A 24,424-nucleotide genomic window follows, 5' to 3' on the forward strand; every position below is an offset into this window, starting at 1 on the left:
GGCAGCCACTAATTCAAATCTTACTCCTCCCGTTGTAGGCTTCGGCCACAGGCTGGACCACCCAATTCTAGGTGCTTATTTGTCAATTGAGCATAAATTTGCAATATGCGCTGTTTTTTGGGGGACTTGGAACCGTTGGATTTTATGTGGGATCTCTTCTTGCTGAGGTCCCTATTTTGACTTTCGGTATTGGGCTTTGTTGCTCACAATATGACATCGATCAAAATGCCCATGCTACTGGTTTGCAATCCTGGGTAATTGGGCTTGAGCTCTTGAGTGTTGGAGCCCAAAGAAAAATGGATTAGAGCAGATAACAAAGGACATTTTTTTTTTTTTTTTTTTTTATAGAAAGGACAAAGGAAAAAAAACAAAAAAAAAGATTCAATATCTTATGTATAATAGTAGTATATTAGGTTCTTAAATTAAATTCAAAAACATATTTGTATTAAATTAATTTTTTTCAAATATAACATATTTTGTGTTTGATTAGTCGATACAATCAAATGTTTATTTATTTTTTAAAAGTTTTTAGAAGAAGTATTTGAATTTAATTGAAGAATCTAAGATATACAAGGTAATATGTTGAATACAAATTTTCTGTCACAATTTTTATGTTTCACTTTATATTTTACTAACTATATTTAAAAAAAAAAAAAAAATCTTATACAATAATCTAGGTTTAAAAATGAAAAAAAAAAAAAAAAAAAAAAAAAAAAAAAACCTCATATGCATGGTATAACGCAATTATTGAAAAAGAAAGAAGAGAACAAAAAGTGGGATATAGCTTTTCTATTCCTGCTAATAAACTGTACCACTTTTGCCATAAACTTTATACGCTGTTCTCGATCTCTCATGCTACAATTTGGATTTGAATGGCCTCGGTACTAAAAGCCTAAAAGGAAAGTAATTTGACTTTTGAGTATAAAAGCCACAAATGCAACCAATAATGAGTAATGCTACATACACAGATTAATTTACAATATTTTTACAAACTGTTAATGTGGTTTTAGTAATTTTCAAATAATTATTGATAAAAATAAATGTGATGTTAGTGGTGGACCCATATTAGAACTAATAAGAATTTGTCACATCAATAGTTTGTAAAAATGTTGTAAAATAGTTTATGGCTGTAGCATTACTCACCAGTAATATGATAAGTGTGTTTGGGAAGTAATGAAAGTCATAGCTTATTGGAGTTTTTAGCTTATTTTTGATATTATTCATGGGTTTCATTGTATTTTTTTACACTATTTATGAGTCTCACTGTACTATTCAGTTAGTTTTTAGCTTTTTCTATTGTATTTTCTACAAAAAAAATTCTGTTTTAGATAAATAACCTATTCCTAAATGGACCTAATAAATAATTCTCTCTCTCTCTCTCTCTCATTAGATTTTTCTTTTTAATGTTTTAACTTGTGGAAGAGAATTACTTTATCATGGACACTAATTATAACTAAAATTAGTTTATAATTATGCATATGTACGGTGTAATTAAAAATAATCATTGTTAATACAGACACATAAATAGACATGGCAAAACGGGTGGGTCGGGTCAATCGAGTTGTAGGTCAAACGGGTTTCGGATCAAAAACAGGTCATTTTAAGCGGGTTAAAAATGGGTTCGGGTTACAGGTCGGGTCGAGTCGGGTTAACCTGTATTTTTAACATGAATTTTTTTAATTAAAAAAAAAAACATGTATTTTCCATTTGGAAAGTTATGCAACAAATTACTTGATGTAAAATGAATTACTTTGAATTCATCACCTATATCAAGAATAAACTCAGTTAAACTTATTAATATTTATTCAGTAATTTTAAAATTATACAAATCCTAACATTGCTATATAAAACAAAATAACGCAAAAGATAAGTAAAACAAATGCACAAATTTTATTTCTACACAATATTAACATCCCAAAATATAAAACAAAATTACAAATGACTTATTAGATAACTCATTTGACAAAGAATAAAAATATATAAGAAATTTACAATCTTGAAAATTAATTTTATAATATATTATTAATTGTGGTTGGCACTCTATTTCAATTTGAGATATACATTAAAGTTTGATTGTTTACTTATTTATACATTGTCTCTTTTATGAATATCATATCATTGTTAAGCAACATATACTCTAGGAAATATCATAATTTATTTTGAAAGTTGTTTGTAAGGATGAAAGGCCTAGATATAGGTATTGGGCCGTGGGCCATGCCCAAAAATGTCAAGTAGCCCGAGGATAGATAGATACTAGTGAAGGCATACAGATTAATGGGCCGTGGAAGAAGTTTGGTCACAATGAGCAGGAGACGTTGTTCGAGGAGAAATACCTCCTCTGCTGAGCAGAATAGAGGTCAAAGGTCTGACCATCCATCAAGAACAGGGCAATAGGAAATCTTGCTTAGAAGGATAAACATCAGAGAGGGATGAGACAAAAGAGAGTTGGGAAATATTTGAGAAGAAAGCTGCTACCACCACATTGAATATTCTGCATCTAACCCCCTAGCTGCATTAAAGTGGAAGTGATACCTGAACAGTAACTTTCAGCCTTATAGTTACCCCTAAAGACTTTAGGAAGGTGCTAATGGGACAAGTATCAAGAAGACTAGCAATCTGACCTACACGTGGAGGGCTGAGATGAAAGAAAGGGAGGGAATATAAAAGAGAAGAACCCCATTACAAAGGGGATCATCATAAAATCTAGAGAGAAATCACTATACACTCAAAAATTGTAATTTGGTATAAGTCTAAGAAAAATATATAAGAAAAAACCTTCCTCGGACTTGGCTGAGGAGAATTTTTCTTGTTCAAAACTGTTTACTTTATTCTTTTCAGTAATAACTAACTTATTGTGATCATTGTCCATCTAACTCATTGAAAATTTAGTTTCAAGCCCACTCTCTAACAAATTCATTGTTTTGGGCTCTTTGAGCCATTGACCATCCATTTTGGTTTTGGGATTAAATCGTGCCCTTACACCTTTTATTTTGGACATAAATTTTCAAAAAATAGGTCTAAGCATTCATAATTTATGTTAATTTGATACTTTGGTTTCATTATTTTCACACTTGTGAATGTTTCTCACACATGTCTACAATTTTAAATCTATATTTTTAACTCTACTATAACAAAATTATCTTGGCATATACTTTGCTATTTGATATCTAAAAATCTTTACTCATTACAAATGCTCAACCATTCATCTTTCAATTAATTTGCATGCAGTTATGTAAATGTCTTAATTGTTTCTTTAAATCTTACAAAAAACAATTAAACCAATATTGTCTTAATTTTATTATTATTTTTACCCAAAAAAAAAGTTTTAAGAAATGGTTTAGGGTTAGGGTCGGGTTGACTTGCAAAAAACACAAGTTGGGTCACAGGTTAACCCGTTTTTGCTTTGAGACAAAAAAATCAGGTTTGGGTCAGGTATTTATCGGGTTGAGTTGGGTCGGTCAGAAAATTCTGACTCGTTTTGCCATGTTTACACATAAATGTCATGTGTATGTTTCTACCTACTTACCTAGCTAGTAACAGATAGTAAATATTCATAATATTATAAGTGACTTATAAATTTAAATTATTTTTATTTACACAAAAAATGGCCCATAAAAGTAAAATCATTCAAACTCTCTTTTCTTTTAATTTTATATATAGAGTTAGATATATGATTATTATTATTATTAATTTTTTTTTTGTGGTTTATTTACTTGTTTTCTATGCTTAGTTAAGTCACTTGGAACAAAAGTTTAAAAACATAGACAGTACACATGGCCTCAAATAAAACTCTAATTGAAATTCAATTTGAAATCTAATTGAATTTTCTCTTAATTTTGGCTATATATATATATATATATATATATATAAATTTTCTATGTTAACTAGTCACATTTTCAAATATACCATTTAATAAACCATCAAAGCCATAAATGAACCAATTAAATTATTTATGCTTAGCTCGAAAAGAAGACTGTTTATATTTGATTATTTAAAAACATGCTGGACTTAATTTTACTTTTAGGACCTACTATTCAACAAACTAAAACCAAAAAAAAATAATATGTTTATGAAAAAATTGGTGAGTATGAAAACTGGTTTGAGTATATATAATATTATATGTTTATTAGTGTATATGTATTAAATATCCTTATATAACTCTAGAAATTAATTATCTAAATTTTTAAATAAGTTTATATAATATCAAATTATTATTTGTAATTTACTGATAAATATAAATATTCCATTACATAGTAAAAATTATGCACGTTTCTTTTTAAAATTTAATTATTTACAAATAAGATTGGTCAATATAATTTTTATTTGTTCATAATTGAAAGCTATTCTAATTAGTTAACTATAATAATTTCTCACTTGAACCTCTACTCACTGCAGGAACCTGCTGAGGACCTTTAGCAATTTGCGAGTGGAACATGTTTATAGGAAAGCAAACCGATTTGCGAATGCTTTGGCTAGAATAGGCAGCACTAGTGTTGATGCTTATATTTTGTTTATTAATCCGCCGCCTGTGGTGGATCAGCTATGTACCCTTGATAAAGAGGAAATTTCTTGTACCAAACTTATTTCTTTCTAATTCTAGCTATCTGTATTTACCAAAAAAATAATAATAATTTCAGTAATAAATTTAATCTTTTTTGCTTTATATAGAGAGAATAAATTTATAAAGCAACTTGTGAATAAACTTGAATTGGATCGGTAAGAAATTAACCGAGTTTGAACATGAAATCTAGCTTGTTTGTGAGTTGGATCTCTACTCCTAATTGAAATAAAATTAAATCAACAAATCTTAAACTTTTAATACTCGGCTCTAATTTGACTTATTTAGAGCATTATTATAGGCTTTGTATTTTCACTTTTTGGCAAAAATTTAGCTATATGCATCCAAAACTCTTGTATTAGAGCACTCACAACAGTGGTGTTAAATAGCTATATTGCTAAAAATATAGCTATTAATCACAAAAGGAGAGTTGCAGTAGTGGAGGTAAAGCTAAAAAATTTAGCTTCTCCGCTACAGTGCACATCTATCTTTAGATGTGCACTGTAGCTCAAAGGTAAAAAAAAAAATTTATATTTTAATTGATTTCTCTCTCCTCTTTTATTAAATTAAGCTTTTCTCTCATTCTTTCTTTTCTCTTTCTCGTTCACATTGACTCTTTCTTCTTCACCGAACCAAACCCAGCACTTCTCCCTTTCAATTTTTTTTATTTTTTATTTTTTTTTTGTTCCTTCCTCCAACCATTTTTTCTTTATTTTTTCTTACTACTTCACCTTTCTTCTTCACTGAACCTAGCCCTTCTCTTCTCCACCTTCATTTTTTTATTTCTTTCTTCCTCCAACTCCTCACCACTCCTTAGCCACTTCCCGCCAAGCCGCCAGTGACCCAAGTCCTAAGCCGTTGCCGACACAAGTCCCAAGCTGCCGATGACCCAAACTTGGTGGTGGTGGGTTTTTATTTTTTATTTATTTATTATTTTTTTAATGTTTTTTTTAAATCAGAGTTGTGGGTGGTGGTTGTTGAGGTGGGTTTATGGTGGTGGTGGTGGGTTGTTGATTGGGTTGTGTTCGTGGGTTGTGTTTGTAGTCTATGTTCGTGGTGGTGATGGGTTGTCCCAAGCCATTACTGTTGGCTGTGGCGGTGGTGTGGGTTTTTTTGGTTGGTTGTCCCTGGGTTTTTTTTTTTACTGGATTTGTGGGTTTGTTGAATTTTGGTAATTTTTATGTGTGATTTTGGTTGGTTTTTGAGATGATTTTGTAGCAAAATTGATGGATTTAGGTTGTGTTAATGGTGGCCTGTGGACAGTGGCGGTGGTTATGGTTGTGGGTGGCAGTGGAGGTGGTTGGGGTTTTGGGTTTGCTTACTGTTTTTTAGAATCCTTAGATGATTGGTGTTTTTTTTTTTTTTGACAGTGGGGTGTATTATTTTATTGTGGTAAATATATTATTTTATTTTGATATTTATATTATTTTATTGTGTTGAAAGCTAAAATAGATTCACTGCTGCAGGATGTTTTGTACAATGAATAGGTAAAATAGATAAAGTAACTTTTTGTGGTGTCAAATAACTAAAAAAATAGCTCTACTGCTGTGGAGCTCTTAACAGCATTAAGCCAAAAAGAAGAAGAAGCGAAATCACTAGAAGCAAAGTCCAAGATGAAGGGGAACGTTCTTCAAGTCAATGAACAACTAATCTGCCCCACAACACAATAACCAGAATTAGAGTAAAAAAAACAGAGGTGAACTATGTTCAAGTTGACGAATGCCTCTTAAGAAGATGAAGAGGCCATTGTTTCTTCTTTGAAGATGATGACATTTTGTTGACTTGGAGAGAGAACGTTGAAATTGTGAATGGTTAATTGGTGACTTTGTGATTTGTTTGTAACTGAGGAGAGAAAATGCTAAAATTAAGAAAGACTAAGGGAGGAAAAAAACAAATTTGTGGAGAGAGAAAAATAATAAAAAGCTAAAACAATATTTAAATAAAATGAGGAAGGAATAAAGAGTAAAGTAAGTGTTTTTTAATTATAAATTATAGAAAAAAAAGTCAAGTTTATTCTTTAATGATTCTCTCTCTCCAACCCAACTAACTTTCTCCTTTTGAATTTTGGTTGAGAAGAAATATGGTTCATTTGAAACTTTTTGTATCATTGTTATTCTCTTTAGTCCCTGGTATATTTTGTGTGATGGTCACATTATAAATATAAATACTTATGAGATGTAGGAAATAAAGGTCGGAGTTTAAATCTCTAAAAGAAAGTTTCACATATATATATATATATATATACACACACTTAGATTAAAGTAGAATAAAATTTATATCTTGTTTAAAAAAAAATCTCTTTTCTTAATCATAATAAATGGGATGAGGACAAAAATGAAAAAAAGAAAAAGAAAAAGAAAAGAAAAAGGTGGGGAGATAGAGCCAAATTTATATCTTGTATAGAAAAACAAAAAGAAAATCTCTTTTCTTAGTCAGAATTGGTGGGGACGAGGATAAATAAAAAAATAAAAAGGTGGGGAGATAGAGCCGGCCTTTCCGGGAAATAAATAAAAAGAAAGAATAATGATAGGTGTAGTTTTTATTTGTGAGAAAGAATGATAGGTGTGGTTTTTTTTTTTTTTTTTTTTTTTTTTTTTTTTTTTTTTTTTTTTGAGACAAGAATGATAGGTGTAGTTAATTGGTCACGTTGTCATTTTCACATTAATATCATTGTCACATGAACAAAAAAAAGTAAGCGGTTTTTATTTTTTATTTTTTATTTTTATGAAAAATGCTAACGAAGGCTTTTAAAATATTGGTTAATAATCTATTTAAAGAAATTTTTTATGAAAAAAGAAAAAACAATTAATATTTTGATAGTTTTTTTATTTCCCATAAAAGTGGTATCAAAACTTTTTTAAAATGAATTATTAATCAATGTCCTAAAAGTACTCGTTACCATGAATTTTTTTTATTTTATATATATATATATATATATATAAGATTTCTTTTTATGTTAAGAAACAAAAATAATGTGGATTCCTTTTAACTTAATTAGTAAAATGTTTAATGGTTATATAAAAAATTTATGGTTTAATTTTCATTTGCATAAAAAACTGATTGGTGTCTTGGTCTGACGATAAAGAGCTATTAAAACTGATTCATGTCTTGATTTGATGATAAAAAATTATCATCAAGAACAAATACCATAAGTTGTAACTCTCTAAAAAAAAATCACAATTTTTACTATAATTATCTTATATGGTAAATTATGATTAGTTACCCGTTAATTTTACATAGACCCATAATTTTATCTATATCTATCATACTAATCTATCTTCAGTGATAAATTATAAATGATTACCGGTTAATTCACATAGACTCATAATTTTTTCTTCATCATACTCAACCATAAGAACAGTTTTTGGCAAAAGATATATATATATATATATTGCGGTATTAAATATATATTTTTTATTTTTATTTTATGTAGTCCTATAATTTCTGTTTGTGGAATGGTTGGTCAGATTTTAGACATAAAAAGCATGTGCTTATTATTTCATTGGAGAATGGAAATGCCGCCGACAGACATTATAAGATAGGACTGGTCGCCCCTCTTCCATTTTAGAGGAATCAATGGCTCATCATTGTTCCTCTGTTTTCTCAATGAAACTACAATTAATCAAAGTCTTCCTCTCATTAGCCACCATTAAAGGCGTGTTTGGAAATTGCTACTCATCAATCTTTAGCTTCGGAGACTCACTTACTGACACTGGAAACATCTACTTCACCGATCCAACTCAACACTGTCTCTTTCCTCCATACGGGGAGAGCTATTTTACTCACCCCACAGGTCGTTGTTGCAATGGCCGTCTTGTATTAGACTTCACAGGTGAGCAAATGAGCCTCAGGTTTTTAATCTTTATTCTTTGCCCTCACATATATACATTATTGTTGATGGGATTTATTTATTTTTTGTTGGCAGCTCAAACTCTAGGACTGCCATTGATAAAACCATATCTTGGCGTTGAGAATGGGAGTACTATTCAAGAAGGAGTCAATTTTGCTGTTGTGGGAGCAACAGCATTGGATGCATCTTTTTTCTTCGAAAGGGGAATTGATAATGTGTCTACAAACGACTCTTTAAGAGTTCAATTGGATTGGTTCAAGAAAATTCTTCCATCTCTATGCAACACATCGTCAGGTAAGTTTACTATTCATCATCTTCTTCTTCTTCTTCTTCCTCTCTTTAGTCCTCAATTCCACCCAGTAATATGACTAAAATAATAAACCGTTTGACTGATTAGAATTCTAGACTAGTTTAGTTTGGCTTTTCATGATTTTTTCTGCAATAATTTTCATGGTTTTAAAAATCGGATCGGATCGGCCGATTCGATCGGTTCAATCGAAAGCGGACAGTAATCCGGTCCGATTATGCTTAAAATCCGAAAATATAAGAAAAGTCGGATTTAATCGGTAACCGTTGGTTCAATCGAAAAAGCCGAAAACCGAAATGATTAAACCGGTTTCGCAGAATTGATGAAAGAGATCTGAAATGGTCCAAATGGAACTTTATTTTGCAGAAAAATTCTTATTTTTTCTCAGATTTGCCGGTCTAAGTGGATATGGACAGATTTTTTGCTAAAAAAACCTTTTTTTTCTCAGATCTGCTAAGCTTGAGTGAGGGAGAAAATTACCGAATGCTCATGCTTGGTGTTGAAACTACAGCTCTTCGGTGAGGCAGTGAATGAGAGGATCTGATGGAGATCTAACTTCCAGAGAGAGAGGGGGGGATGGATGGAGGTACTGGAGTACAAAATACAAAACACTGAGAACCGAAAAAATAAAACATTTTGATAGTAAACCGTGTGGGGTGCTAGATTGACAACAGAGAGAGGTTGGTGGGGTGCTAGAGTTTGGTTTACTGCTTCTGTGTGTCTCTGTGATCTTCTCTCCCTCTCTATCTATGTATGAATGTGGTAAAGAGAAAGTTACAAAAAGAAAGAAAGAAATGGAAATGTGCTAAAGTGCACGGCCACATAAATCCACTTCCACCTTCCCAAACTAGAGCTACATTTCTCCGAAATTACCTCTCTCTGCCATTCTCTTTTTTTTTTTTTTTTCATTAAAGAAAGGTATACGTGTGTGGTGGTGAAAAATGAGATGGTGTGAAAGTAGATTGGTCATACTAATTAGTATGTCATTGTGTCATTGAGTTGTCTAGTCATTTGTCTTTGGGGAATTTTTTTTTGAATAGATAAATAGTTAAAGTTGGACTATTATTTATAAAAATAAATATATAAAACCTTAATAATAGATTATTCTCTTTTTTTTTTGTCAATAATTGCTTACTAGAAAAAAAAAAGGTAGTATGCAAAAAAAAAAAAAACAGAAAAAGAAAAATTTTATATTTTATATTTTCTTGAAATAAGTTATTAAAATTCAAAATTCATATAAATATTATTTAAATATTTAAATAATATTAATTATGACATTACTGGTTCGACCAAGATCGGACTATAAAACCGATAATCAATCTCCTTTCTGCTTTTTCATCCGTTACCATTTTTAAAACTATAACAATCTTTAGCACCACAAACTGTTACAAAGATTTTGGCACAATGATCTTCTGTAATCAACTGCAGAGAAAAAGTGATGATGGGTAAAAGTAAATCTGTAAATGTGACAGGCAGTCGTCACATCCTTTCACTATAGTATCTCTTTTTGCTTGCATACTTTGGGTTTCAACAGTTTGTACGTGTTAAAAGACATAAATTATAAATATATAAGTAATTTTACTTTTGTGTGTCCTCAGGCCATAAAATAATAAATTAATTTTGAAAAAAATTTATCAAAAATTAAAAAAGTTGTCAAAATTTTTTCAGTTTTCAATAAAACTTTTCCAAAAATTGATTTGTTAATCCATATATAATTATTAGTTCTAATATAATATTAAAAAAAAAACACACTTGTTAATAATTTATTAGTTTATAAATGCAAATTTATTGTAACTATAAAGTGCTTTTCTTAATATTTGTGATTAGTTTCTTCCTTTTTAAGAAAATGTATAAAAAATATCATTTAATAAAATGTTAAATCCAACTTAACCTTTTTTTAAAATTTTTTTTTTGAGAAATAGTTTCAACTTGGCATGTTTTAAGGATTATCTTTAAAAAACAAAGAAAAAAAAAAAAAAAACAGTATGTAGATACAAAACTTCACATACAAATCACAATGTATTTTTTAGAGCAATCTTTTGATCACAACTCTAATGTGGTCAAATATGAGTAATTGTTTATCACTTTTATATGTACTTATTATCTTTTTTACACCACTCATAGTTGATTACATGTAAAATTTTTGGCATAAAAATTGTGTTTATAATTTTTTTAACCTATTATAATTTGTGTGAACTATTGTTCTTATATTCAATGTAAAAATGATATTATTCTATTACTATCTTAACATTATCATTTAATTTTTTTTAAAAAGTTTTGAACACATTATTATTTATTAGTTTATAAAAATTAGGTAATTCAATTTAATGCCATCGGCCTAGAAGGCCTTTGGCAAGTTCTCATGAATTTGGTTTGGTAATGAAAGTATGAAACGGTTAAAAAATGCTAAATTTAATCATTTAATCATAGTTCTAACAATCCTCACACTAATTAGTTTGAACCTAAGTTACACTATAAAAAGGATATTAGTTGGAAAGGATTCTAGTTTAATGACCCAAAATACTGCATTATAAATTATTGATTTGGAATGTGTTGATAAACAATTATTTTGTTAAACTTCATTATTTTTACCAGAGTTAATCTTCATTCTTGTATTCTAATTCCTTTTTGATCAATGCTTTATTCCACCACAACTAAAATTCTGATTCGGTCATCGATTATTCCTCACAATGAAGTAGTTTTTTAACCTCTTGATAGCATGATATTTCAAAGAATAAAATTTCTTGATAACAAGTTCTTTTTATTGAATTATCCAAAAAAAAATTATCATCGATTTCTTTAAAAACACGCTCCACTAATTAAGATACGCAATTTGCGGAAATCTTTCTTTGAGTTGGCGATATTTGAGAAAGTATTTGTAATGTGTAAACATGGATGACATGAATTTGGTTATTGTAAGAACTTGGTATTACCATCCCTTTTCTCTAGTAATGTGACGAACATTTACAGAATGCAATGAAATCTTTGGAAGTTCTCTATTTCTTATGGGAGAGATTGGAGGCAACGACTACAATTATCCATTTTTCCTGTATAGGAGCATAGAAGAGATTCAGACTTTTGTGCCACTGGTGATTAAAGCAATCGCTTCAGCCATTAATGTAAGAATTTATGTTTTGTAGATTGCAAAGTAAAATTATTTTCCTTTTAGACAAATTTCTTGATTATTGCATCATGTTTATTTTTTTTAATCGTTATTGCACCTAGTGTAATAATTATCCTTCACAAATTATTTTTTTGAGAAACAAACACACACACAAAGGAGAGGAAAATGGGTTCTAACACCGCCTTATATAAAAGATGGAAAACATCTTGACTCACCCAAAAAAAAAAAAGGGAACAAAAAACTTCTATAAAGACAATTATATCAGCATATGAGAGTGCAAACAACAGAGTGGGAACCGATGCGTGAGTTGAATCTTTTACAATCAAACAAGTTCGGCATGAAGTGAAAAGAACAATGAAATTTGAGTTTTTCTGCTGATCACTGAGAGTTAAGTTTTGGTAACTTGAATATTATAAATAAAAATATTCTATCCCACTTTTAAGTGTTCCACTTATAGTCTATCAACTGCAGTGTTAATTTTTACCTCTTCTTTTTTTTTTTTTTTTTTTTTTTTTTTTTCAAATTTAAACTTAGATAACTTTATAAATAAATAAAAGTGACAAGTTATAATTGGTGAAGTATAAAGTGGAACACAAAATATAGGATAATGAATTTCTATTCAATTTGATGTAAGAGATACTTTAGTTTGTAAATTGCACATGCACTGCATACACACACACACATATATATATATATATATATATATATATATATAAAGCATGCACTATATATGACACTGCACTCTAATTGTATTTCTATAAGCACACTACCTTTAAAGAGACTTTTTCATGATTTAAACATTGCCTTGCAGGAGTTGATTGAGCTAGGGGCAGTGACTCTCATGGTTCCAGGGAACCTACCAATTGGATGCTCTGCAGCCTACCTAACATATTATGAGACTGCAGATACGGACCAATATGACCCCGAAACTGGCTGTCTAAACTGGTTAAACAAGTTTTCTGAGTACCACAATGATCAACTACAAAAAGAACTAAGTAGGATCCAAGCACTACATCCACATACCAATATCATCTATGCGGATTTTTACAATTCTTCAATGCGTTTTTATCGTAATCCAAGCCAATATGGTAACTCAACCTTCTTAATAATTTTCTTTATTTTGCACATATTGACAAAACAGATTGATGATTGCATTTGTTAGTACTTAGAAGCACTCTTTACTTGAGAATAAAAAAACAAAAGACTAGCTTTTGGAACCACAATCTCGTAAGGGAAGTATATTATGTATATATAGTATGATATTCTTTTCTGAGAACAGTCATGACATTTACTTACAAATAGGCACCAGAGTCTCTTGAATAAATCAGTTTGTTTTAAATCTGGATGATTTGCTAGAACCCATTCTAGGAGTCAAAGTATTTCTTAAGGGTTGCATTTATTACACACAAATTCTTACACACACCATTTTTGCACTGAAACCATGACTTGAAGTCATGATTTTGAACTTGAAAATCTCACAGTTTCAATTCAAAAATGGAGTTTGTGTATTTATTACACAAACGGTTACACATATCTTATTTTTGAATTGAAACCGTGACTTGAAGTCATGATTTTAAACTTGATAATCATTACTACAAGTCACTGTTTCAATTAAAAAACAGTGTGTAACAACTTGTGTGCAATGAGTACTACCCATTTCTTAATATCAAAAGTTTTGGTACTAATTATTTGTTTAATGTCCCTTTTAGGTTTTACTGGAGGAGCACTCACAGCATGTTGTGGAGGGGGAGGCCCATACAATTTCAACACATCAGCGGAATGTGGTGATCCTTCGGTGAGTGCTTGTGATGACCCTTCAAAGTATGTTAGTTGGGATGGTATACACTTAACAGAAGCAGCATATCGATGGATTACCAATGGTTTACTAGAAGGGCCATACACCATTCCTCAAATTAGTATCTCCTGTGTTTCACAAGATGCATAATATAAGCCGTGGTCCAATTACATCTTTGTTTGTTTCTGTGTGGGTGCTATGAGTTTTGGCCTTACCTGGATTGTCCTGTTGGAAAATTAAGCTTCATTGGAACGTGTTGAATTAAATTACCTCGTTCTGTGGCCTCATAATGAGTTATTTAGTCTAGAAAAACTGAGATCGATAATGTAATGTTGACGACTTTAAAAAATGAATTTTGCAAATTTGTTTGCACACACAATACAAGGCTAGCTCTCTGGCCATACATACACATACGAGAGGTAAATATAAATGCATAGCTCATAAAAACTGAAATTATATCACTGAAATGGCCTGAAATATTCTTGTAGGTAGACACCAAAATAGGATCCATAGCCATATTATGAATTGTTTTGTTACTTAATTACAACCCCTTCATTTATATTGATAAAAAAAAAAAAAATGACAAATGAGTATTATGAGTTAAAAGGGTAATACTCAACTCCATTAGCTCAATCTATAAAATATCTTATATGGTGTTGATGTATAAGAGATATGACATTTGATTATAAAAAAAAAAAAAATGAAAAAAAAAATGACATTCAAAGAATATGAGAGCAAACATCATAGGTAAACTCTATCGTATATTTGTTTTTTAATTAAAAGGGCTGTGAAAAAAGAATTATATTTGAATAATAGTGAGCAGGAAAAAAAAAACCTTAAGTAACAATATATTAAGATTCAATCACACGATAGAAAATTAGAAAGCTCTACTTGTTGAGAGAGAATAATTTTCTATACGCAATTGTATATAAAGCTTAGAGTAACACTCAAGGCTTTTTTCTTTATATACGAGAACCAGAGTAGAGTGGAAAAAGAATAAAACCGAACAAACAAACTATACAAGTATCACTAGCCAACCCACCAACTCCCACCTTATAATTTGCTGAAGTATTTACATGTCGTTTCGCACTCCTATCCACACAGCTCTAACTTCATCATGTGGCCATTGTTTTTTTTTGAGAAAGATCATGTGGCCATTGTTGGTTTGTGCTTGATCTGATTTTCAATACAATAAATAAATGAAGGGGAGAGGTAACAGCAAAGGAGGCAAATCCAAATCATTGACCCAATAATAAAGGGAAGTGGAGCCAAGCCAAGCCAATTATAAAGGGAATAAAAATTTAGAAGCAACAATATTAAAGTTGATTTTGCCTGATCCCCTCCTCCTCCCACTTACATAATCTCCACTCCACATATGGCTCTTTTGACACTTAAACTACCATTTATTATCAAACTCTTCCTATTCTTAGCCACCATTAAGGGCGTGGTGGGATATTGTTATACATCTATCTTTGGCTTCGGCGACTCGCTCGCTGATACCGGAAACTTGTGCTTGAATCACAGCTGTCTCTCGCCTCCCTATGGGGAGACCTACTTCCACCACCCCACAGGACGTTGCTCCAATGGCCGTCTAATTATAGACTTCACTGGTACGCATCCATGTATCCATGCAACTTGATTAATCTTTTCTTATTTTTTTTTATTTAGTTATCACCTCAAATCTCTTGTGTTTTCTTTTTGATTTCTCTTTTAATGGGCAGCGGAGTCTCTTGGACTGCCATTGGTACAACCATATCTTGGGATTAAGAATGGAAGTGGAATAAGTATTCAAGAAGGAATAAATTTTGCGGTTGCAGGAGCAACAGCATTGGATGCATCTTTTTTTGTAGAAAGAGGAATTGATGTAAGCACAGACATCTCTCTAGGAGTTCAATTGGATTGGTTCAAGGAAATTCTTCCATCACTTTGCAACACATCTTCAAGTAAGTTAGCTACATCATCATCATCATATGGTGGTCATTGTCATGTTCTTCTTTCATTAAACCCATTCTTTTGTGTATTCTGTTCCTATGATCTGCCTTGGTCATTCTTTGAGTTGAAGTGTACACCATATTCTTGGAGTCCAACTTCCAAGGTATTACAATAAATAAATAAAAATATTAAAGATACTATATTTTAGTGAAAAATCTTATCAAATATATATATATATATATATATATATATGATGATAATGTAATCAACGGTTAGATTATATTATCTACCGGATTACTTTATTTTTGTATATCCTTCACGCTTACAAAAATGAATTTTTTATTTTTATTTTTATTTTTGTCTTTTTCAGTTATTTTTTCTTCTTCTCCACAGATTCTCTTTATTATTTTCCCATATTTGTCTATTTTTTCACCTCAACCACAAGTTTGCTTTTGTCTTTTCTTTCATTTCCTTTCCCTCTGTGACAGCCTACTGTCTGGGGGTGTAAATTGTTTTCTCTTATATTATAAAAATGATCGGGGGTGTAAATTGTTTTCTCTTGTATTATAAAAATGATCAATAGTGGTGGTTTTAAATTACCACAGTAACTTTCTTCACAATAAATTGTTCTAACAGACTTGGAATGACAGTTATTGTCACTTTATGGGGGTGATTTTCTTAGTTTGTTGAGACAATTTTAACCATCACATTTTTTATTTATTTTAATTAGTGTTAAAATGTGACATCATTATCTCCTTAACCTTTATTTGAGGAAGGAAATTACATAAGTTACTAAGCAGATATCTAAATAGATATTTAAAACAAAGCACAAAATTTCTAAATATAAATTATTTACCAAAAATTCTTGAGATAGGTTGAGTAGTCTCTGAGTTCATCACAATTAAAATTATTTTGACAGTACGATATTGATAATAATAATAATGAAAAATAGAGAAGAAATAGTATAAATGTAAACAATAAACTAAAAAAAGAAAAAAAATAAAGCTATAGTTACAACTTACAATAAAAACTCACAATATTCCTCAATTTATTTATCAACTTACACGTGGGCCCCTAAAATCTGTAATTTATTGTTATTATTATATTTTTTTAGCATGTGTTAGGTGGTAGAAACATTTGTTTGTTATTGTGAAATTGTTGTAAACCTACCTAATTTTTATTTTTTTAAAAAAATACCCCACTTATATTAATTAGTTGAGTGCATCAAATTTTGAGAGAAAGATTTGATTGAATCCAAATTATTGTTTAATTGAAGCTTTGAACCTAAGATACATTATAAAAAGGATATTAGTTTGAAAGGGTTCTAGACTTCTAGTTTAATGACCCAAAATACTGCATTATAAATTATTGATTTGGAATGTGTTGATAAACAATGATTTTGTCAAACTTCATTTTTTTTTAGCAGAGTTAATCTTCATTCTTCTATTCTAATTCCTTTTTGATAAATGCTTTATTGCATCACAACTAAAATTCTGATTCGGTCATCGATTATTCCTCACTATGAAGTAGTTTTTTAACCTCTTGATAGCATGATATTTCAAAGAATAAAATTTCTTGATAACAGGTTATTTTTTCTGAATTATCCAAAAAAAAAAAAAAAAAAATCATCGATTTCTTTAAAAACACGCTCCACTAATTAAGACACAAACTTTGCGGAAATCTTTGTCTGAGTTGGCGATATTTGAGAAAGTATTTGTATTGTGTAAACATGGATGACATGAATTTGGTTATTGTAAGAACTTGGTTAGTACCATCCTTTTTCTCTAGTAATGTGACGAACATTTACAGAATGCAATGAAATCTTTGGAAGTTCTCTATTTCTTATGGGAGAGATTGGAGGCAACGACTACAATTATCCATTTTTCCTGCATAGGAGCATAGAAGAAATTCAGACTTTTGTGCCACTAGTGATTAAAGCAATCGCTTCAGCCATTAATGTAAGAATTTATGTTTTGTAGATTGCATAGTAAAATTATTTTCCTTTTAGACAAATTTCTTGATTATTGCATCATGTTTATTTTTTTTAATCATTATTGCACCTAGTGTAATAATTATCCTTTACAAATATTGTTGTTGTTGTTGTTGTTTTTTTTTTTTTTTTTTGAGAAACAAACACACAAACAAGGAGAGGATTCTAATACCGCCTTATATAAAAGATGGAAAACATCTTGACTCACCCAACAAAAAAAACAAAAAAAAAAGGGTAAGAAAGAACTTCTATAAAGACAATTATATCAGCATATGAGAGTGCAAACAATAGAGTGGGAGCCGATGTGTGTTCCACTTATACTCTATCAACTGCAGTTTTTTTTTTTTTTTTTTTTTTTTTTTTTTTTTTTTTCAAATTTAAACTTTGATAACTTTATAAATAAATAAAAATGTGACAAGTTATAATGGGTGAAGCATAAAGTGGAATACAAAAATATAGGATAATGATTTCTATTCAATTTGATGTTAGAGATACTTTAGTTTGTAAATTGCACACGCACCACACACACACACACACACACACACACACACACACACATATATATATATAAAGCATGCACTATATATGACACTGCACTCTAATAGTATTTTTATAAACACACAACCTTTAAAGTAGAGGTGACAAAATCAACCCAAACCCACCCACTTAAATACCCCTTAAACCAAAAAAATGACCAAAATACTCCCAAAACCTAAAAATTACCAAAATAACCCCAAAACCTACAAAATGACCATAATACCCCCTGAAACCCAAAAAACTACCAAAAATGCCCCCCAAAACCTGAAAATTACCAAAATACCCCCAAAAAACCCAAAAAAAAAATGACCAAAATACCCCTGATCCCCAAAAAATAACCAAAATACCCTCGAAACCTAAAAATTACCAAAATATCCTCAAAACACAAAAAAGGACCAAAATACCCCAAAAACCTAAAAATTACCAAAATAACCCTAAAACCTACAAAATGACCAAAATACCCCCGAAACCCAAAAAATGACCAAAATACCCCGAAAACCTAAAAATTACAAAAATACCCCCAAAACCCAAAAAATGACCAAAATACCCCTATAACCCAAAAAATGACCAAAATACCCCTGAAACCCAAAAAATGACCAAAATAACCCCAAAACCTACAAAATTACCAAAATACCCCACAAAACCTAAAAATTACCAAAAATTACCCCAAACCTAAAAATTACCAAAATACCCCCAAAACCCAATAAAATGACAAAAATACCCTTGAAACCCAAAAAAAGACAAAAATACCGTCGACACCCAAAAAATAACCAAAATACCCCCAAAACCTAAAAATTACCAAAATAACCCCAAAACCTACAAAATGACCAAAATACACCCCAAACCTAAAAATTATCAAAATACCCCCGAAACCCAAAAAAATGACCAAAATACCCCTAAAACCCAAAAAATGACCAAAATAACCCTGACACCCAAAAATTACCAAAATACCTCCAAAACCTAAAAATGACCAAAATACCCTTGAAATCCAAAAAATGACCAAAACACCCTCGAAACCAAAAATGACCAAAATACCCCTGAAACCCAAAAAATGACCAAAATACCCCCGACACCCAAAAAATTACCAAAATACCCCCAAAACCTAAAAATTACCGAAAGAACCCCAAAACCTACAAAATTACCAAAATACCCCGCAAAACCTAAAAATTACCAAAAATTACCCCAAAACCTAAAAATTACCAAAATACCCCCAAAACCCAAAAAATGACCAAAATACCCTTGAAACCCAAAAAATGACAAAAATACCGTCGACACCCAAAAAATAACCAAAATACCCTCAAAACCTAAAAATTACCAAAAAAACCCCAAAACCTACAAAATGACCAAAATACACCCCAAACCTAAAAATTACCAAAATACCCCCGAAACCCAAAAAAATGACCAAAATACCCCTGAAACCCAAAAAATGACCAAAATACCCCCGACACCCAAAAATGACCAAAATACCTCCAAAACTCGAAAATGACCAAAATACCCCTGAAATCCAAAAAATGACCAAAATACCCCCAAAACCTAAAAATTACCAAAATACCCTTGAAACCCAAAACATGACCAAAATACCCCCGACACCCAAAAAATGACCAAAATACCCCTGAAATCCAAAAAATGACCAAAATACCCCCAAAACCTAAAAATTACCGAAATAACCCCAAAACCTACAAAATTACCAAAATACCCCGCAAAACCTAAAAATTAACCCAAAACCTAAAAATGACCAAAATACCCTTGAAACCCAAAAAATGACAAAAATACCGTCGACACCCAAAAAATAACCAAAATACCCCCAAAACCTAAAAATTACCAAAATAACCCCAAAACCTACAAAATGACCAAAATACACCCCCAAACCTAAAATTTACCAAAATACCCCCGAAACCCAAAAAAATGACCAAAATACCCCCGACACCAAAAAATTACCAAAATACCACCAAAACCTAAAAATGACAAAAATACCCCTGAAATCCAAAAAATGACCAAAATACCCCCGAAACCTAAAAATTACCAAAATCCCTCTGAAACCTAAAAAAGGGGCAAAATAACCCCAAAGCCTAAAAAGTTATCAAAATAACCCCAAAACCTAAAAAATGACCAAAATACCCTCGAAACCTAAAAAATGACAAAAATACCCTCTAAACCTAAAAAATGGCCAAAATAACCCCGAAACCTAAAAATTGATCAAAATAATCTAGAAACCTAAAAATGACCAAAATACCCCCCTAAAACTATAAAATGACCAAAATACCCCTTCAACGTAAAAAATTACCAGAATACCCACGAAACCTAAAAAATGACCAAAATACCCTCAAACCTATATAGTGAAGAAAATACTCCTAAACCTTTGAAATGACCTAAATAAACCCAAAACCTTTAAAATGGCCACAAACAACCTGAAACCTCTAAAATTACTAAAAATACCTTGAAACTCCTAAAACGTCCAAAATACCTCTAAACCTATAAAACGACCAAAATACCCCTCAAAATATCTAAAATGACCAACGTACCACTAATCCTATAAGATGAAAAAAAAAAAAAAAAAAAAAAAAAAAAAAAAAAAAACAACACTTGAAGCTTCTAAAATTACCAAAATAGGGGTTTGGGGTATTTTGGATTTTTCGAGGGTATTTTCATTAAATTAAAGGTTCTAAGAGTATTTCAATCATTTTGTAGGTTTTGAGGGAATGTCACTAATTTTTTTGGTTTTAGGGGTGTTTCGTTAACTTTTAGATTTTGGGGCCATTTTTTTGTAATTTTCTAGGTTTTGGAGGTTGTTTAATAACTTTTTAGGTTTTAGGGATATTTCAATCATTCTTTAGGTTTTCGAGTTATCTTAATCATTTTTAGGTTTAGGGGGTATTTTGGTCATTTTTTTTATGTTTAGGGAGTATTTTGGTAATTTTTTAGTTTTAGGAGGGATTTGGGTAATTTTTTAGGTTTAGGGTGTATTTTTATCGACTTATAGGTTTAAGGGGCATTTTTGTCATTTTATAGGTTTTGGGGTATTTTGGTCATTTTTTAGGTTTCGAGGATATTTTGGTCATTTTAAGGTATAGGGGTTATTTTGGTCATATTTAGGTTTCAGGGGTACTTTAGTCATTTTTTAGGTATAGGGGGTGTTTTGGTCATTTTTTAGGTTTAAAGGGTATTTTGGTCTTTTTTTAGGTTTTAGGAGTATTTTGGTTATTTTTAGGTTTAGGTGTTATTTTGGTCATTTTTTTGGTTTCGGGGTTATTTTGGCCATTTTTAAGGTTTCATGGGTATTTTGGTCATTTTTTAGGTTTCGGTGGTATTTTGGACATTTTTTGGGTTTTGGGGGTATTTTGGTCATTTTTAGGTTTCAGGGGGTATTTTGGTTATTTTTTGGGTTTCAGGGGTATTTTGGTCATTTTTTTATGTTTCGGGGGTATTTTGGTAATTTTGTGGTTTCGGGTGTATTTTGATCATTTTATGGGTTTTGGGGGTATTTTGGTAATTTTTAGGTTTCAGGGGTATTTTGGTCATTTTTTGGATTCCTGGGGGTATTTGGTCATTTTGTAGGTTTCATGGTTATTTTGGTCATTTTGTAGGTTTTGTGATTATTTTGGTAATTTTTAGGTTTTGGGGGTATTTTGGTCATTTTTTAGATTTTAGGTGTATTCTTGTCATTTTATGGGTTTGGGGGGGGGGTATTTTGGTCATTTTAAGGTTTTGGGGGTATTTTGGTCATTTTTTTTCGGTTTTTGGGGTATTTTGATAATTTTTTGGGTTTCGGGTGTATTTTGGTCATTTTTTAGGTTTCGAGGGTATTTTGATAATTTTTTGGGTTTCGGGTGTATTTTGGTCATTTTTTAGGTTTCGGGGGTATTATGGTAATTTTTAGGTTTTGGGCATATGTTGGTCATTTTTTAGGTTTCAGGAGTATTTTGGTAATTTTTTGGGTTACGGGAGTATTTTGGTAATTTTTTTGGGTTTCGGGGGAATTTTGGTAATTTTTTGGGTTTCGGGGGTATTTTGGTCATTTTTTAGGTTTCGGGAGTATTTTGGTCATTTTTTTATGTTTCGGAGGTATTTTGGTAATTTTTAGGTTTTAGGGGTATTTTAGTAATTTTTTGGGTTTGGGGGTATTTCGGTCATTTTTTGGGTTTTAGGGGAATTTTGGTAATTTTTTGGGTTTCAGGAGTAATTTGATCATTTTTAAGGTTTCGGGGGTATTTTGGTCATTTTTAAGGTTTTGGGGGTATTTTGGTAATTTTAAATTTGGGGGCATTTTGGTCATTTTTAAAGATTTTAGAGTACTTTAGTCATTTTCACTTTAGTGGCATTTTGGTAATTTTGATAATTGGGTAATTGGGTTGAGTTGGGTTGGATTCGGATTAGAAGCAATTAGTTAAATGGGTTTTTGATGGGTAAATGGATTTTATATACCCAGTCCAATTATGCCCATCCCAAACCCACCTATTTGCCGTCCCTACTTTAAAGAGACCTTTTCACTGATTTAAACATTGCCTTGCAGGAGTTGATTGAGCTAGGGGCAGTAACTCTCATGGTTCCAGGGAACCTACCAATTGGATGCTCTGCAGCCTACCTAACATCTTATGAGACTGCAGATACGGACCAATATGACCCCGAAACTGGCTGTCTAAACTGGTTAAACAAGTTTTCTGAGTACCACAATGATCAACTACAAAAAGAACTAAGTAGGATCCAAGCACTACATCCACATACCAATATCATCTATGCGGATTTTTACAATTCTTCAATGCGTTTTTATCGTAATCCAAGCCAATATGGTAACTCAACCTTCTTAATAATTTTCTTTATATTGCACATATTGACAAAACAGATTGATGATTGCATTTGTTAGTACTTAGAAGCACTCTTTACTTGAGAATAAAAAAACAAAAGACTAGCTTTTGGAACCACAATCTCGTAAGGGAAGTATATTATGTATATAATATGATTTTCTTTTCTGCGAACAGTTGTGACATTTACTTACAAATAAGCACCAAAGTCTCTTGAAGTCATGATTTTGAACTTGAAAATCTCACGGTTTTAGTTCAAAAATGGAGTTTTGTGTATTTATTACACAAACTGTTACACGCATTATATTTTTGAACTGAAACCGTGACTTGAAGTCCCGATTTTAAACTTGATAATCATAACTACAAGTCATTGTTTCGGTTAAAAAATAGTGTATAACAACTTGTGTGCAATGAGTACTACCCATTTTTTAATGTCAAAAGTTTTGGTACTAATTATTTGTTTCATGTCCATTTTAGGTTTTACTGGAGGAGCACTCACAGCATGTTGTGGAGGGGGAGGCCCATACAATTGCAACACATCAGCGGAATGTGGTGATCCTTCGGCGAGTGCTTGTGATGACCCTTCAAAGTATGTTAGTTGGGATGGTGTACACTTAACAGAAGCAGCATATCGATGGATTACCACTGGCTTACTAGATGGGCCATATACCATTCCTCAAATTAGTATCTCCTGTGTTTCACAAGATGCATAATATAAGCCGTGGTCCAATTACAACTTTGTTTGTTACTGTGTGGGTGCTATGAGTTTTGGCTTTACTTGGATTGCCCTTTTGGAAAATTAAGCTTCATTGGAACGTGTTGAATTAAATAACTTCGTTTTGTGGCCTCATAATGTGAGTTATTTAGTCCAGAAAAACTGAGATCGATAATGTAATGTTGACGACTTTAAAAATGAATTTTGTAAATTTGTTTGCACACACAATACAAGGCTAGCTCTCAGGCCATACATACACATACGAGAGGTAAATATAAATGCATAGCTCATAAAAACTGAAATTATATCGCTGAAATGGCTTGAAATATTCTTGTAGGTAGACACCAAAATAGGATCCATAGCCATATTATGAATTGTTTTGTTACTTAATTACAACCCCTTCGTTTATAAAAGCTAGTGTAATGAAAACTGAAAAAAAGTTTAAACCAATTGCCAATAAAAATTAAGTAACAAAACAATTCATAATATGGCTATGGATCCTATTTTGGTGTCTACCTACAAGAATATTTCAGGCCATTTCAGTGATATAAAAATTACCAATTGCGAAAAAAAAAAATAAAAAAAAGGTCCAATCAACCAATTTTATTCAAAACAACTCGGCCCTTAAAAAAAGTTTAAACCAACTATTTTTTTCCTTACCCAGCAGTACACATCAAAGGCATAAATAAAAAAAAAAAAAAAAAAAAAAAAAAAAAAAAAAAAAAAAAACCTCATGGCTAAACAATAGATTCAGAGGCTAGAACTGCAGCACGTAGTCAGTAACAAGGTCGCCTCTTTTAATTCCAAGTCTTGTCTT

The 24,424-nt window shown here is 31.1% G+C and overlaps 2 protein-coding genes across 3 annotated transcripts; both read left to right on the forward strand.

Annotated features, from left to right (window-relative positions):
- The first annotated feature begins 8,074 nt into the window (after window positions 1-8,074).
- Window positions 8,075-14,006, forward strand: LOC115989699 (GDSL esterase/lipase At1g31550-like). Of its 2 annotated transcripts, none has more exons than XM_031113517.1 (5): window positions 8,075-8,390; window positions 8,484-8,702; window positions 11,686-11,834; window positions 12,651-12,927; window positions 13,549-14,006. In XM_031113517.1, exons 1-5 carry the CDS (start codon window positions 8,135-8,137, stop codon window positions 13,782-13,784), a joined length of 1,137 nt encoding a protein of 378 aa, XP_030969377.1. In that variant the 5' UTR covers window positions 8,075-8,134; the 3' UTR covers window positions 13,785-14,006. The 2 variants fall into 2 exon arrangements, with proteins under 2 accessions (XP_030969377.1, XP_030969378.1); XM_031113518.1 differs by lacking the exon at window positions 8,075-8,390 and adding an exon at window positions 9,164-9,301 and having other exon boundaries at window positions 8,612-8,702.
- A 908-nt stretch (window positions 14,007-14,914) lies between these two features.
- Window positions 14,915-23,754, forward strand: LOC115989701 (GDSL esterase/lipase At1g31550-like). The gene is made up of 5 exons (XM_031113519.1): window positions 14,915-15,244; window positions 15,356-15,577; window positions 17,376-17,524; window positions 22,604-22,880; window positions 23,370-23,754. Exons 1-5 carry the CDS (start codon window positions 15,010-15,012, stop codon window positions 23,603-23,605), a joined length of 1,119 nt encoding a protein of 372 aa, XP_030969379.1. The 5' UTR covers window positions 14,915-15,009; the 3' UTR covers window positions 23,606-23,754.
- The last annotated feature ends 670 nt before the right edge of the window (window positions 23,755-24,424 follow it).

This window comes from Quercus lobata, chromosome 5 (assembly GCF_001633185.2).
Source record: "Quercus lobata isolate SW786 chromosome 5, ValleyOak3.0 Primary Assembly, whole genome shotgun sequence".
Taxonomy (NCBI): domain Eukaryota; kingdom Viridiplantae; phylum Streptophyta; class Magnoliopsida; order Fagales; family Fagaceae; genus Quercus; species Quercus lobata.

Coding starts and splice junctions, on each gene's coding strand:
- LOC115989701 (XM_031113519.1), top strand. CDS start 15,010: ATGGCTCTTTTGACACTTAAACTACCATTTATTATCAAACTCTTCCTA. Junction 15,245..15,355: donor TCTAATTATAGACTTCACTG/GTACGCATCCAT, acceptor TTTAATGGGCAG/CGGAGTCTCTTGGACTGCCA. Junction 15,578..17,375: donor ACTTTGCAACACATCTTCAA/GTAAGTTAGCTA, acceptor GAACATTTACAG/AATGCAATGAAATCTTTGGA.
- LOC115989699 (XM_031113517.1), top strand. CDS start 8,135: ATGGCTCATCATTGTTCCTCTGTTTTCTCAATGAAACTACAATTAATC. Junction 8,703..11,685: donor TCTATGCAACACATCGTCAG/GTAAGTTTACTA, acceptor GAACATTTACAG/AATGCAATGAAATCTTTGGA. Junction 11,835..12,650: donor CAATCGCTTCAGCCATTAAT/GTAAGAATTTAT, acceptor ATTGCCTTGCAG/GAGTTGATTGAGCTAGGGGC.